The 17446-nt window shown below is 40.0% G+C and overlaps 1 protein-coding gene across 1 annotated transcript in view; it reads left to right on the top strand.

Annotated features, from left to right (window-relative positions):
* Positions 1 to 687: 687 nt before the first annotated feature.
* Positions 688 to 17446, top strand: part of elna (elastin a) — a gene marked incomplete at its 3' end in the record, with an annotated part of 41927 nt that continues 25168 nt past the window's right edge. Inside the window, 5 exon segments of the mRNA XM_046074668.1 lie at positions 688 to 953; positions 11580 to 11648; positions 12763 to 12810; positions 13803 to 13895; positions 14114 to 14140. Of these exon segments, the coding sequence (XP_045930624.1) occupies positions 878 to 953; positions 11580 to 11648; positions 12763 to 12810; positions 13803 to 13895; positions 14114 to 14140 (313 nt within the window).

Below are 17446 nucleotides of genomic sequence, written 5' to 3'. Positions count from 1 at the left end.
TGTAAACAGCTTAGTAGGAATAATGTCTTTTTCGGGAAAGGACAAAAAACGGTATTTTGTTAAAATATTTTGTGTGTAAACGTAGTCATTGACTATTATCCTGATGAACTGGCTGACAGCCTGGCTTCTTTGCCCTCAGTCCTGTCTGTGTGATGCCGCCAGTTTTCTCATTTCTTTACTGGAACCACTGCGACTGGCTTCCACACATGCTCTGCCAGGTTACAGTGCACTGCTATCTGAGGATTATTCATGCAGCCAGTGACTTTGTCTTGTTCTGATATTTTGTGGACACATGCTGATAGTTGCTGATAGTGTTCTTTTCCATCTGCCTCAAAGTTTTCTGGATTACTTGCTTAAGACAACCGGCAACAACAAATGATACCGCTTGTGTTGAAAGCCAACCAGCTGAAAATTAGAGCTATAGAAACAGGTAATTAACGGGTTACGTGTTTTACTCTTCCTCAGTCTCTCTTTTGACTGATAGATAAGTACGTTCAGTATCCATGAAAATGCTTGGCAGACAGTTCGATTCCTTCTGGATGGGGCTGAGGGCGGGGGGGGGGGGTTCTCTCTCTCTCTCTCTCTCTGCTTCTGTGAGTATGTGTCTTTCCCTCTCTCTCTTTCCTTACTGGCAGCAGCGTCTGTACTATTGGCAGGAGTGACCAGAATAAAAACAGCAACACCAGACATAGAGGAGGAAGAAAGCAAAGTGAGCCATTGAACCAGAGTCTTTGCCCTCTCTTAATTACATTGAGTCCCATATCTTTTCCCTTTTTTCACCTTTTTCCCCACTCTTAAACACTTCGGGCTTGTGGTAATTAGTTAGAAGAGAATAAAACCAGCTGATCGGGAGAGGGGTGGTGCATTTTGGAGCGAGATGGCTAACAGAAACATTCTGTTGCTCTTCTGTGGACTCTTCCTCTTTGCACTGATTCAGCCCTCTCTTCAAGGAGGTAAGTGTGTGCTACAAGAGAACTGAGCCATGATCTTTGCTGCATCAATCACAGACTTAGAACAGGTGCAATCTCTTTTGTCTATGCCTCTTTGTCTCTCTTTGAGACTTTTACTTATTTTAATTTAAACCTTTTACATAATATATAAACCATATAAGTGTAAATTAAGGTGTAATAAAAGTAATGTGTTTAGTGCTAACTTGTTGTTTCGTTCCGCATGATCCCAGTTCTAACTGTAAAAACAGCATTCTGCAATTGCATTGTAATGTTTTTTGTTTTTTTGTGGTTGGTGATTTGAATAAATTAACAATATAAAGCTCCCATGATAGAGTCGTTGTTCAGTCTCACTGATCTTCTGCACACTTACTTAATCACACCACTGTTAAAGAGGACACTATAATAAATAGAATCATATTTACATGTCAGTTGCTGCTCAGTTAGAGGTGAGGTTCGGTACTGTCTAGAGCTTGACCAATACTTGTGTCCCATGGCTTTAAATTGTTACTGGGTTTAACAGTAAAACATAACCCTGAATCATAACTTTGTAATAATTATGTTGTCATATCAATAGTGTTTGTCCAATCTAGAATCAAATTATTAACTAAGCAACCTTTAACTTTTGTGGTCCTCTACAATAGTTTTTCATGGATATGGATATTTTTTATGTATTTCAGACGGTGAAAATGCATCCTACAGACACACCTACGCATTCATAGTGTATGTTTACATGGCTGCAGACCCTATCCTATAACATGTCAGGAAGAGAAGGTTCCAGCTGGTGCCTCTTTTCACACCTGCAAAACCAAATACTTTAAATTCACCCCTGTTGCACTCCCAGGTGGACCGATAGTATATGTTGAGTGTCACCTTTACAGCTTTGACCAGGTCTTTTCTTCAAGTTGAATTGAGTTGACTGTTCTTCCCAGAATCCATGAAGCAGCAACGTGCAGATTGGAGGGGGTTAGTTTCAAGTGCAGTTTGAAGTTACGGCTTATGTGTTTCAGACAAAGAAAGAGAGGGAGTGAGGGAGAGGTTGTAAGCATGCCTTACCTTCCACTCTCATTCAACCTGTGAGTTCGCCTTTTCTCCCCTTTTTGCATTGCTTCGACTTGGTTCTTGGTCTTTATTTTGGCCGAGATTCCCTGAGTTTTTCAGCCCCCAACTGGAAAACATGTTTAGCATCTGGAGCTGGGTATGCTGCAGTCAAGAAGTTTTTTGTTGTATTTATTTGCTCAAAACAGCTGTTTATGTTCCTTATCTTCCAGTGTCCAAGTGTCCTTTTGGATGCATTATGTTTAGATTGTTAAATTCCCAAAAGTAATACTTTGCCCATATAAAGTCAAATTTAGCTGTTTAGTCCGCCTCCTCTAATTTGATCATTTTGACAAAGTCTACCAAGTCTGTTTGGTCAAGTATCATTTTAAAATGTACTTGCCCTTCTCTCTGTCTCATAGCACGTTTATCCTTTCTTTTTTGTGCCAGCCACATTTTGAGGGGCATCCAGATAGCAAAATACATAGCAGGTGATGGAGCCAACAAATATCAGTGTTGCCTTAGCAGCACTTTGATCTCAAGTGAGCATTGAATCCGTCCATATCAAACTTTTCTGTGGCTCAAATTAGTTCCATCTGTGTCTGTGCACTCTAACTTGGAAAACAAATCCCAGCATGGTCCAAGGGTCAATTATCTGTGAGTAACACGAACCTCATTAACACCCAATCCACTCATTTAATGCCTCTGCACAGAAAACACAGATTGTGCTTGCGAAATTCACTCCTTGAATGATGATGGAGTGCAAGGCCTGAATGTTTTCATCGACAAGTGTAAATGAGTTATGGTCCTAGAGGAAACATCTGGGAAGGAGTTTGTTAATAAACATACCTTATCACATAACCCTGTGACCTTGTGCATGTACTGTTTGTTGGTTCTCTCCAGTATAATGGAGGAGGCAGACTTAATTTACATTCTACAAACAAACATCTGTCACACGGATACAGTGAGTTGAATGTTATTCTTATCAAAATAAATTTGCATTGACGCAGCTTGGGCTCAGTCATCTCTGTTTTTTATTGCTACATTTGATTACTGAATCAAACCCAGGCCTACACCAAATTCTGTTGATTAAATTATTTGAATAGATTGCTTAACTTAGGAATTTAATCAAGCTTATTTTTTACTGCCCTTATAAAAGGAAGAGTAAACAGGCCATAAGGGGCTTGCACATTTGTTGTGAAATGATGCCAATATTGCTTTATTATTTACTTTTACATACCCAGAGCGTATCAAATGTCTCTTCTTTTTTTTAACCTTCACATGTGTTGTATTCCTCCAGACAACCTCAAAAACCAACTGGTAGACATTTCCCAAAGTCATTAGTTTGGGTTTTATGACAGTTAATAGCATGATTCTGAGAGGGAAAGGCCAGTGGGAGATGAAGAAGGAAAAATAGCTGCTCTGTTCCTTCACAGTCTACAAAGAATTAAAGAGGTTGTGTGATGTTTTCTTTAATACTGATGAAAGCCAATTTGCCTCATTTGGCATTGGCTTGAGACTTTAGAGGATGTTAATACATTAATCAGTGACACTCGCATGGCTGTGAAGTTAAACGAAATTAATGCAGATTGGATGGCACGCCTTGGCTGTCACAAAACACTAGTGATGAATTGCAGCACTATCCCAGCATTGCTGGTGGATACCTAAACTGATTGTCTTTATTCCCCAAGCAAGTGGTGCTTTGGGCTTTATTGGTAGCATGTGTTATGAACACCTCTCTGGTTCTAATCCCTCTTCTGGCGAGACTGAGTGCCAACCACAGCACACTGGATTAATGTGACACAGAGGCATCCCAGTGCTCAACAACTCTAGACTGCAATTAAAGAAATAGACCATCTGAAGGGAGACAGAGAGTTTTTTCTTCAGTGAGGTTTTTTGTTCAATTTCTTCAGCTTCTTATGCCGGACCCGCAAAAGCATTTTAATTTGTTGATGTTGTGTGCTTTGGTGTAATTTGCAGTGAGGTGACCTCATTCCGTACTTACTGGGAAGGAGCCTTTTGGTACAAGCAATGACTAACCAGAGTTTACTGTTGAGAAGGAACTATTATTTCATGTATTTGTGTCTTGCTCTGGCACACGGCTTCGGAAAGCGTTAGGAGATTGGACAATTACATCCACAGTTTGCGGTTTTACATCGAACAAGTTGCCTGGCTTGGAAGTCACTCTCTGCATCAAAGCTCGCAGCCAGAAGCTATTATGTTTTGGTCAACAGGTTTTCCCTATCACCATATTTACTGTTACTACTGTTAAGAGTGTTGTAGTCACCAGACTGGAGTTCTGGGATGGATGTGTAGTTTTAATAGTAATTGAAAAGGACTGTAATGCAAATGTCTAGAGTACAACTCCACTATACACATAATTTTTTACTGTCAGTAGTCTTACCTTTGTAAATCTGTTAAATACAATCCAATTCCTGACTCGCTGACATGCAATCTAACATTTGTTTAACTTAAACGCCTTCAGTTTTCTCTCATAGCCATCATCCTACATATGTAGATAGAGCTTGAGCACAGTTATTGTGAGGGAATTCACAAAGTAGTGAGTCCTCCTCAACCATTGCTAGAAACAACATATCGGTTAATAATTTGTTAAGCTCTTATTCTTTGGTTGTGGATAAATGTCAGTCTTAGCATCTCCCAGAGAGTTGTTTGGTCTGCAATCACCGAGTGCCAAGTATTCAACAAAGAAGCACATTAACTCAGATGATTCATTCCAGCCACTCCGCAAGCAGCCCTTACCAGGCTGTGAGCTGCTCGGAGCAGTCTCCCTGTGCCAGCAATCTGAAATGGCTCCTGTCAGGAATGTTTTCATCTTGACCCGCCACTGCCTGCTGATCAACATGCTCTTCTAGGTTTACATACAACATGACAACATGAGCACAACATTGGTGTAAAAAATATTGTTTTAATAAAAAAAAATCCATAACTGATGAGAAAAGATGGTAGTAAAAATTACATTCTGATTAAACACATTACGTCAATATAATCACAATCCTCTGGCATGAAGACATTGTATGATGTGTGTAGTAACAGTTTCAGTGCGGTGGGGGTGACCGTGGCACCTTTAGGCTTTTGGCATCAATAAGTCAGTCTAAACCAAACAAAACAGCATTTCTGTAAATGTTTTTGGTTTAGCAACACAACTACTGGAGAACATGTCCCATTCCCAGATACACATAAATCATAGATTTTATGTCTTCCCCGTTCAGCTGTGTAAACTGCTTTTGTCTTTGCCAGGATAAAAGTAAAGTGTAAACGTCAATATCGTGTTCATAAACCTGATTGATGATTCTTCACTCAGTAATGTTCTTTCTCACAGCTCAGATGCTGAGCTACAATATTTCAGGGAGTTCATTCCAAAGCGTTGGCGGCCTTAGCTATATTTCACCCGTTTCAATTGAAATGGACCCCACCTTTGGAAGGTCCCCTGACTGACATGAAAGAATAAAAAAATTCACCCACTTTTTAAGAACTACCTATTTCACTTAATGTGCAGAGGCATGGACATGGGAAGAAGGGGTGCTGCTACCCCCTCAGCACCCCTAAAACCAGGCATTATCAAAACCATCTATTGATTTAGAGGAGAGAGAGCGAGAGAGAGGGAGATTGTGAGTATGGACAGAAGTGTTGACATGATATAAAACCTTCTTTGATCATGAAGCCTAATGTTACTGTACAGTTCTGTGGTTTATCAGTGAAGTGCACTGCAGACTGGAGCCTTTTGTTAACAGTGACAGACAGACACATCAGAGTTATATATGTGACCCCCATATTCTTAAGGCCACCACTGTTCCAAAGGACAGGAGAGTTGTTTTTTTGATTTGAAAACAAAAACTTATATTTCTTCAGTTTATACATCTCAGTCATACCTCTGCTATTTTCAGGAATCACATTCATCTGTACGTTGATTTTGTTTGTTCTATTTGATCTGACATTTCATATCTGATGGCTATTTTATACAAAGTACAAAACAAATACAAGGCAAATGCAAGTGTGAAATGATATAAACAGTAAATAGTGAATGTGGCCCTTTGTGGTCCTTCTGCCATTGGACCCGAAACTGTGTCAGCTCTACTGTATGATGTGCTCACATAAATCAATTTCTGGAAAGGAGTCATAATATGAACAGTTTGTTCCACTAGCTGGTTGTGATTTCACATGGCTGATTGTTATCTTCAACCATGCCTTATTCTTTCGTCATGTTCATCTCTGAAATACTCATACAGGGGAGTCCACAGCTGTTGCAAACATTTTTTTAGTTTCAGTGGCACGTCTTTCATAATCCTGCAATGATTTCCTGTCAGCTTCCAGTGGAAACGCTTCGCCCAAGCCACCCAAAGTCACCGATTAGAACCAGGTCCTCTTGTTCTTTCTTGGTTTGTTTGCCAGTGCACACCTCACAGTGATGCTTTGCCTCAGTGAGGTGTCACTGAGACGAGGCTGGGCATGTGTAGAAAGGGCTAGTGAAGTCAGATTGGGGTAGGTGCAAGAATAATAATGGATTATACTGTTTTAATTTTTACATTCTTTGATGCTCCTCACACTTTCCATCTCCAACATGCTGTGGAAAATAGACAGTGCAAAGGGTGGCTGATAGTAGGCCAGCTGTCACATGTCTGATAACGGGAGAGATGTAAGGGTGCCAGGAACCACAGTGTTTGCTTCACTGCACTGTTGCTCTGGGTAGCAGCAAGAGAGCTTTCCATAAAGAGAGAACCGAACCTCCTCTTCTGGGACAGTGGTTTTGGATAAGTCAGAACACAGCAAACAGTTGTTGTTTTGCCAAAACGTTATTTTGTTTTATCAGACTTGATGGAAATAGTGGTGCAGAATTGTGTAAATGTCAGGTGGTTGAAGTGGTGTAAACACATTTCCACAGGACTTCCCAAACTATGTGTGATCTTTACTGGTAATGGTCCTGTAAGTCTTTTGTAAAGGATGGGGAATGCTGTAATTAACTTTTGTGAGGTTGCATATGTGAGTGGTGTGCACGCACTCACATGAGTTTGTTTTGCATGCCTAAGTACCATGCAAATTGTTCCATCAACTCTTTGGCATTTAATTATTTAGTGAAAGGCCAATTATTAAACAACCACAGCACAGGGTCATGGAAATGTCACATTACTCACCAGCTTGTTGTAAATGAAGTAAAACTAAAGTCTTTTAAGTCACAAAGAGTAATTGTAAAAACTGTCATTAACATGGGAGGTACTACGGAAAAACCCGTCATTGGCTTTTTGGGTTTATTCAATAACAAAACAGGTTCTGACTTACAATTTCCTAACTTCTTTTCTATTCAGTCATTATTTGTGAACTCAATGACCCATATCCCCCATAAAATGAAGTGTTTTAAGCCAGTATACATTTTCCACAGATTACAATTTGTAGATAAAGTCATGAATAATTTTTTCTGTATCACCAGTGCTGACGCACACGCAAAAGATCAAATAAATTGTCTTGCCAGCTAAACAGTTAACAAACTTGTCACTTTCTACTTTCCAGGCCGACACTCAAAACATGACATGATGCAAAACTAAACATACAAGTCGCTGGATACGGTCCTTTCCACCTGTTAGCTTGTGTCTGGTGCAGTACGTCATTTTATCAACATTTTAAACAAGGGAATGTGAGAAAATGAAACACTCGCATACACATATGTTGTGTATGGAAAATTATTTTTATCCAAGCTTTTCACATATTATCCTCTTTGTGTTGTATAAATACACATTTTGGGATTTAATAACAATGTGAAAATGATTTAGTGGTGATAGCATTTTCACTTCTGAAGTAAAAATTCACACATTCTTTCACACTGTCTTACCAAGCAATGATTATAACTGATGCTGTCTTGCTAAAACCTAATCTAAAACCTCCAATTATAGACAGACATGTATTCTGGGGATTCTATGACACCACCAGCTCCATATACATATGTAGACCCTTCAGATATGCTTACATCCCACTCAAGGTCACTTTGGTCTCTTTGAAAGTATATTTTTCTGTCTTCCTTCATCTGTACTTTATTTGTGCAAAGTTTGCTGCTGAAGTCCGTTTTTGAATCCTGCATCTGTTCACGTTTCTATTGACTTTATAACCAATCACATCACCTCTGAAAGTTTTTGAAGTCTGTGTTTAAGACATGCGTCTCTTGTTTTAACCTTGTGTGCAATCGCACTGCCTCCAAAAGCTGGGCAATGGGTGGGGCCAATCCTCCAGCCCAGCGGACAGCAGCTCAGGCACAGGTGGTGAGTTTTCACTTCCATGTCCCTGCAGTAGCTACTGCTACTAGTTGGTTGGGATATGTGTGTGATGGAATTGGGGGGAAAAGTTGGATTATTAAAAAATGTGCATTATATGATAACATATGTTTATCTCACACGGTAACAGACAGATATCACACTTGGGACTGAGGGTTGCCCAAATAGGTCCCACTTTACTTTACAGCACACATGACACGTGTGTCGCCAAAAAGGGACACAAATTCCAGCCCATCTAGAACCACAATAAGACCCATATGGACATATTGACAGGGGAATGATTTAAACAATAGTTCCATAGCACTGGTTTTAGATACACACTGTGATTGACATAGAAACATTGCAGGAAGTGTCAGTGTCTATATATATATGTACAAAGTCAAATTAATATTATTAATATTAATATTTACCTTACATAGTCATTTGACTTATTTGCCTTATGCTCATGACTTGCAGTATTCATAGCTTACTGACACCCGGTGCACTGTGAGTCTTGCAGTTGGACCACATTCAAGTCCAAAGTGGAGTGATGATAAATTCAAATCACCTGTGAGTGCCTGTACATCACCACCCTCTTAATGCATTCAGAGCAGCTCTGGGCTCAGACCACAACAGTAAAAAATCCCTATTCAGCTCACAACAGTCATTGTATTTAACTGAGAGCAAGATGGCTTATTACTTGCTGGAGACCGTAACAGGCAGTAATTTATTGATGCTTCCCTGTCTGTCCATTTTCACATTGTCTATCTTAACAAGTTGTACAATTCTCTCTCTTGCTGCATTCCAGTAGGATGAACCTGTCCCAAGCTGAATGATACAGTTTTAAGTAATGGCTTCTAACTTGTCAGATTCTCGTTTGCTAGATTTGTAACCATGAGGCTGCATTTTGACATTCTTACTTTTCTTATGAGCCACCTTTTCAGCAAGATCAGACATGGTATTACACTTTCAAATCTTCTTTCCCAGGGTTTTTTATTCACCAACATTAATCATATCACAAACACTCAGGGCATACTCCTGACTGGAGTCGAATGTGAAATAAATTCTGCCTCGTCTAATCCCTTGTGCCCTACATGTCAATCCACACACATTCCAGCACATTCCCATGACCTGGCTGAGTTCACAAGGAACGTACGCACATGATGATGATGACGATAATTAGGACAATCAGGAAGAAATCTTCAAATTTACTGAGGTAGGTCAGGGCACTTGGCAGAGGTCAGTATGTGCCTTATTTGGATGCACGGCCTCAGTGAACCGAATGCACTCTGATAAAGTGGTACAGTAGCATGATGAGATTCCAAGCAAAAGGAAAACTGGAGCAGACACATACTCCCTCTTGCCTCGCTTGCAATGCCGAGACAGGAAATCCTCCTTTTGATTGTGAAATGAAGGAGCAGAATTGAGAACAATCACGCCACCTCCGTCGTGTGGTGCCTGCACCTGAGATCACTGCCACGGAACCAGTGGCATGTGACAGAAACTCACATAAACACACATTACTTGCATTGACTTAGTCGTTTGATAATCAATTACAGACCCCTGGACATAATTGTTTCTTCCTCATTTTTGTTTGAGCTTGCAGGATTTTGAGTTCTCCTCAGTCAGTCCTCAGTAGTACAAGGCCAAACCTCAAGAAATCTGATCAGTTCTACCCTCATCCAGCTCCCAGGCCTCCCCAGTCTGGATGAGTTAAAAGGCAACATCCCTCTCATATGTTCATTTGTACATTCATGGAGGCCAAAGTCATAGCTGCCACCATAACTGTTCCCATTTACACTGCCTCCCTAAAATGAGGGCAAATTCGCCAGCATTGCCCATGATTATACTCTGTAAAGCCCTGTTGGCTTGCTGCTTTAAACTCGAGAATCTTTCTTTTAAACAAAAACAGACACATAGTTTTACCCCCTTTCTAATCAGAGTGCAGTTTTGGAGTATCTAAATAAATATGACAACGTTGTCCTCGCTCCCTTCAACAGAAACAACTCACAGCTATATCAACACTTTTCGATTCTGCAGTGTACACTTTCTGATTTTTTTCTTTTTAGCCCAAAATGAAAAACATACTTGCTGTCTAGCACATTTTCTTTACAATCAGTCACCCCACACTTCTTTGTTCTCAGTATCCTGTACTATGATATCTTCACACCCCATCCAACAGTTGATTCTTACTGTATGTTTCTGGATTTTGCACTTCACTGGTTTCCTCCACTGATTTGCTCTGACTGCTCATTTTCTTAACCTCAGCAGTCCAATTGAAATAATACTTATGTTACTGTGGCACAAACCCATTAAATATGTCACAGCGTGTTAGTGAAAAGGTCAAAGCCGTCTTCAGTGGAATGGAGCAATATGCAGGCACGCTTAACTTTTTTCGCTTTTTTAAGTGGAATGTGTCATGGATTTTATTCAACTAGATCGGACAGTAATACCTTGTAATGTTCTTCCCCTAATGGCTCAGTGGACAGAACTCAAAGCGCAGTGTTCACACAGTATTCGCTAATAAACACATGAACGCCTTTGACATGTGGTTTAAATTAATTGGCCTCCCACCACATGTAAGAGCCATTAAACACAATCATTGTGGTCCTCCAGCACCATTCTCTCCATTTCGTTTTGTTTTTTTGTGATATAAACCAGGTTTTTCCCTCAAAAAATACAACTTTGTAATTTTGACCTTAGCTCACTGGTCCCGTTGGATTTAGCTGTTAGTCGTCCCAGAACAACTGCAGGCATTTTTTCATCCTCCCTTTCTTTTTGTGGCTGTTCCTTGCACACATGAGGCCACCATGTCTGGGATCCAGAACGACCATCTCAGGAGTTACTCTGGGTTGCAGCCAGAAATCAGGCGAGAAATGAGACTTGGGGGTGTAGGTGGGGGTTGAGGGTGTCTGCGGTGCTGCAGTCGCTTTCTGAAAGAAGGTCTCCAACTGCAATACCTCATCAGAATGAAAACAACTGGAATTTTCTCATAATCAAGGCTATAAAGTTTTGTTCTTCCTTTTTTTTTTGCTTTCACTCTGGCTCTGGCTAGAGCTGCTGTGTTCACATTTTGTTTGCGTCCCATCACTGCTATGACCTGGTGCAATGTGTATGCCATGGACAAATTTCAGTTTTGCTGTCTGGGTCACAGATGATAAAAGTGTTTGAGAATGCTTATCTAATAAATGGCGTCATTATTTAGAAATGCTGTTACATGCTTTCCAATTTAAAAAAAAAACTAAACAAACATTGATGGCTGAGAAATGATTGGCCACACTTTCAGCTAGTGTCACACATGTTGGTGACCTTTTGCTTTCTCTGCTGTATGTTTCAGGTGTGTATGTACCACCTGGTGCTGGGATTGGACCCGGAGGCACTGGGCCAGGAACTGGATTCTTTCCAGGTAATAGAGCCTCCAATGACTGTCTGGACAGTTTAGACCAAAATATTTCAGAAGACAGTAACAGCAAACAAAGTCTGTTTGTCTTTGGCAGAGGTACAAAATAGGTAAATTATACTGCGAAGATACTTGAAAATGTTTCGCCCCTCATCCAAGAGGCTTCTTCAGTTCTGGACTAAAGAAACGTCGTCAAGTATCTTCAACCGAATCCAGTTGCCCTTGATTTTAACCTCCTTGGATAACTATGACCTGGAAGACTGAGAATCTTTATAGATATCATTATATTATTATATTTTGACTGAATATATATCACTTCCCTTACTCAAATGGAAAACACCATTGGCGTTTTTCCTCTCATGTTGTGAAACTGTTTTAGATCAGTTTCTCAATACTTTTGTGCTCAAGGTTCCATATACTGTATTTCAATTTCAATTTCAAAACACTTTTATCCCAGAGGGGCAATTGCAGAGGCCCGTAGATTAGCACAGTTTAAATTAAGAAATATTTTCATAATAAACATACCTTAATAAATAAATAAACACATATATATCAGCATCATAACACTACTAATTGAAATGAGTACATTATCAAACACACGGTGCAAGGAAATTCATGTGCAACTGAACGCTTTCTTGTAGCTGAGTTTGTGCTGAGTTTGTGTTGACTTTTTCAGTTTAATAATGCTGCACACTTACTGTCTACCAACATAGGAGGGTGAGCCAGTATTCTGTAAGAAATAACTAGGCAAGCGGAAATATATATAACGTAATATATATATATGTGTGTATATATATAGACATAAAATAAATGTAAATACATGGTGTACAACATATCTTATTATTTTTATTTACTGTATGGTCACATTTAAAAAACAGAACATAGATTTTGAACCACACAAACATCTGTATGGACCCCTGCTCCGTCATGTGGAAAAACCTAAATCCATACATGTGGCACAAAATGCCACAAAATGCAACAACATGCTCTCCTTGTGCCTTGAGAGAAAGTAAGACAAAAGTCAGCTGGTGTAATGATGGGCCAAAAAACTGTCCATCCATACATCACTACATGTAGTAAAACCATAACTCAGTACCCTGTATGATTGTTGTTTTACAAGGGTCTGCTGGAGGAGTCCCCACCGGCTATAAACCAGCTAAAGCTGCAGGTGAGTAGGAGAGACACTCGATTTATGATTTTTCCCCACACATAAAATAAGTTGTAAGAATCACGTCTGTTTTATCATGAATTGGTGCATGCACTACTGTTTCAGTGATTTTAATATAAGAAACTGAAACTGTTTGTAAGTCCTTAATTACATTGTAAAATATTTTGAAATCTCTAGAGGTCTTGAATGCATTGTTTAGAAAAATGTTTGTAGCCTCATCATTACCTGATGTGAAACTAACTGCAGAGGTTCATATGTGAAATGTTCACTGTAGCCCATTATAAATTAAATCCATTCCATGAAGTAAACGCAGTGTTGCTTTTTCATGATTTGAACATCTCGTCCATGTGGCCATTGCCTCCACTGGGCTTAATGTACAACCACAGATATTCTATCTGGTGTCTGTCATTTCACACATCTGTATCAGAAACATTCAGCTCTGCATGCACAGCCCACTTCAAGAACAGTTCACCAACTGTAGGCAATGTCCTGGCATGGCTTCAGCTCCCATTTGCTGAACAGGTTTTTTAGTTAGGAGTACTTTGGAGAACTGATGCAATGAGACTTTTGAACTGTGATATTACACAATACTGTGAGTTGAAGTTGTGGCTGGGGCTGTGTGTTGGAGCACCCAGTGTAACATTTATGTTAACAAAAACCAGAAGAAAGATATTTTTTGTTGTAAAGACACATTCCCTGTCAACACTCAGCTTTGGTTTGGTCAGATCTGGAGGAAACACATGGTGAGACTTCCTTGCCACACCGCCACAAGCTAAGAATAATTAAATCCTTGGGATATTGCTGTGGCAATAAACAATGTGTTCAGGAGCAAGTCACTGTTGTGAAGCCAGTTTATTGGAGACGTTATAAGGTTTGAGGTTTGGAAATGTGTGGCCTGTTACTTTTTTCTCTCATACAAGCTCAGTGGTCAGCAATTATGACTAATGTGATATTAACAAACCCTAAATAACACACCTGTTTGACCCTGACAGTAGGAGGTTATGGAGGTGGAGGGCTTGGTGTGGGCCCAGGTTTTTTGGTGCCAGCAGGTGTTGGTGGCTTGGGCACTGGAGGACTGGGAGCGGGTATGAAAATAAAAAAACTTGCAGTCACTTTTTTGCATTATTTAGGCCTTTTCTTCAACATCTCAATATATCATACATTAAAAACCGGGCATCACTCCCTTTTGAATAGAATTCATATTAAGACAAAATTAAAATGGTTGTATAGTAAGTGGTTATTGAAAATGTTTTTATATTACAGGGCAAAAGCAATTTAATTTTTACTTCTTTTAACCCAACAGGACAAGGTGGAAAGGCCCCTAAACCAGGTAAGTTGGAACATTTACGTATGTTATTGTGTTCTGTAAATAGTAGAATGGGCAGGTTTTATGTTATAAATAGAACACGATATTTTTAAGGGGTGTATAAAGGTGCTTAATGTATAGACTGCAGTATGAGACCTGCACAAACCGTGGGCAGTGGCTAAAGAGAAATAGTCTTTTGATTGGTTGTCACCAGGTTTTCCTTATCACCCCTATGTTTTCATTAGAGTTGGTTTACACTGGCTTAGCAGCAGTTTGGGGCGTCGTGATCGGGTGGGACCATACAGAGATTCAACCACTCCTACACCTCTGCTGTATTAGGGAGTGATGATTGGCAGAGTGAAAACAGCCATCAACGCATGCCAAACAATGGTGCCAGAGCACTGATCAGTGTTATTGTAATGTTAGACCCTTACAATATCTGGAAACCTCCGTGTTGAAATTTACCACGGCCCTTCTCTCTGAGACCGTTCCATAAATATTTTCCTTTTCCGTATAGCAATCTGCGCTGCACTTGTGCTTCAGCAATGTTCAGCCATCGTTTAATTTCTGTAAGCATTGCTGATAAAATCTCAGCCTACCTCTATGTGTTTGGAAAGATAAGGAAACGAGCAATCATCTTAAAGTCCTGATAACACATGGAGCAAGTTACAGGAGGGTCCCTCTGGAGTGCCACAACCCCACCCGTTAACAAGAGCTGCAGGAGAGCCATTTTGTGAAAATGACCTAATATCCAGTATTTGGTGGAAGTTGATTTTGGCTGGGATCAGCAGAGCCTTACTTGGGAAGTATGGCCCTGGCTTTTGTTTGCATGTGAGTTCTCCCTCTCTCTCACCAGGTGTACATGGCAGAAATTACATTAGCGAGAAAAAGGAAGGCAAACTCTGATAAATCAGCTCCTTGTGTTTTTGAAATTAGGTCTGGGCGCTCCCTCCCGTACGCCATGCTAATCTCTGTTGTATAGAAAAAAGAAAAGCTCACACAGGGAGAACATCTAGGGGTCAGCTAAGGTTTTTTACATTTTTATTAATTGGAGGGACTTAAATTCACTAAGGGGCTGGAATATGTTCTGCTTCATGGTTGTAATTGTGTTGAGTAATATATGAATATTACTGAATGTTTCCATCAGTGCTGACTTTCATATCAGCAATTTGCATTCAATCAGAAGAATATTGCCTTTAGCTGTTAGCATTTGAATATGACAATTTTCTACATACCTTACGAGTATGACATTTCCATTTCTATATAAATGTACAACTACAGTTCACCAGCAGGTGAACCTCTCACAATGGCTAGGTGAATCCATTTGTATCAGTCAGCCAGTGTTTGGCTCATGTCACAGAAAACGTGCCAAAAATAAACTATATGCTACAAGCATATGAAAAATCGTTCACCCTCTTTATTAAACTTTAACGTATAAAGCTGGTTTTTGTTACTGAAGAGACTCAAATGCAAACGGTAAACTACTCTTAGATGCATACTCACACACACATCAAAAGAGCTGCCATTCCTTCTTATGCGTGACTGCAGTGAATTGCAGCACAGCTCATGCGAGACCTTGTAAATGTTACACTAATTGTGAAGCCTGTCAGCATCCAGCTTCGACAATACGCTGAAAGCTGGCAAGAGGAACTTTCTCTTTATGAACAGCTGTTGGACACCGTCTCTTATCCTGTGTTCCCTCGGGCAAAGGTGGATTCATTCCTCATGGTGTGAGTGCCAAAACCTGGCTTTCGTAGGCTAGCCTCTTGTCACTTTGAGGCAGTGTGAAGTCAGTTAACAGGAAACATAAAGGTTACTGTTTTCGCTGTTGGTGGAGTTTTATTGTACCATTACAAAAGTCTGTTTTAGGTTGAGAAAGGATGTGTCTGGGTGGGATAGCCATACTCAGCCAGTATACTCTCCAAATTGAAGATGATAGAAAGACAACATGCTGTCTGTTCCACCTGTCTCCAGCAATGTCACACAACTCTTCATCAATCTTAGAGCAAAGAAAACTAATTTGAGAAGTCAGAATTTGTAAGCAATTTAATTTTGCGTTTCTCTGCCTAGATTATGGATATCACATAGTAGATAGATGAAGTACCATTGTGTCCTAATATTTTGTCCATCCCTATTATCAATTAGGGTCGAAATGACTGACAACATTTTAGAAACATCTCTCATTATTGTTATGAGAATTACTGGCAATCAGCTCTTTGTTAGTGTCTGTAGGCACATAAAGTGTGTGGGAGGTGTGTGTGAAAGAAAATGACCAAAGGAAAGAAATTGAAGGCTGCCTGGCTGACAGTGAGTTGTTTGGGGCTCGAGTTGGCATCAGAAGCTAGCTGAAGCAGAGGCTCTCCTAACAGCCAGACTGCACTCGATCTGTAGACGTAGACGTTCTAGTACTAGTTTTGTTTTCTATGGTTGGTTCAAAAGGAAACTAATTTGAAAGCAACATTTCACAGCAAAAGACCAGCAGGAAAACCGATGTAGGCTCTCAGTCCGAAAGCTCAACAAAGTTGACCCTCTGTCCTGTTGTATTTCGCAAAACGTCACGACTGCGCCTCTTTTTGTTGGATAGAAAACGGAAGATCCTTTAGATGTTGACGCAAGTTGACATGTGTAGGACAAGATTGTATGCACTCATTTGGTAATTAAACAAACCTATATTTTATAGACATGTCTAATAATTATTATGAGAACTTGACTGAACCTGAGCATTCGTGGTACTTTGATAAATAAAGATTGGTTAGTCAGGCGTCATGCCCCTTCACTCTTCCCCCATCCGAGTGGATCAATTACTTATTCAGACATGTCTGCAGATTTGATCAAATCAGCAGGTATCGTTTGGCAAAGTGTTACTGTAATAACCAACCTGTTCATAACTAACTGTTTGAGCTAGGCTAGGCTGAGATTTTTTTAGTTTGTTTAGACATGTTTAGTGATCCTGCTGCATTGTGTGATTGTATTCCAGCAGCCTGCAACTCAAGCTAGCTATCCATTAGTAGCATTATTTAGCTATTTGCACACACTAACAAATAAACAGGCAACTGAGAGTATATAGTCATCACCTCTCATGTCACCCTTCATTCTAGCTCTTCCCTGCCACTGAGTAAGTATAACAATGCAAAATAATGGAAAAATTGTGAAAATAATCCAAGATAAAATCACGCTGGAAGAAACTGCAACACTTATAATTCAAGATGATGTATTACATTGGTCAATGCAGCAACATGTCTCTGCGAGTCGTTTTTGACAGAGTTCTGAAATCTTGGATCGTATGTCTTCTGTGACTGCGGGCCAACCTGCAGTAGAATAGAGAGTTAT

Source organism: Micropterus dolomieu, linkage group LG17 (genome assembly GCF_021292245.1).
Source record: "Micropterus dolomieu isolate WLL.071019.BEF.003 ecotype Adirondacks linkage group LG17, ASM2129224v1, whole genome shotgun sequence".
Taxonomy (NCBI): domain Eukaryota; kingdom Metazoa; phylum Chordata; class Actinopteri; order Centrarchiformes; family Centrarchidae; genus Micropterus; species Micropterus dolomieu.
The sequence above is the reverse complement of the archived record's forward strand: the minus strand, read 5'-3'. Positions and strand labels throughout refer to the sequence as shown.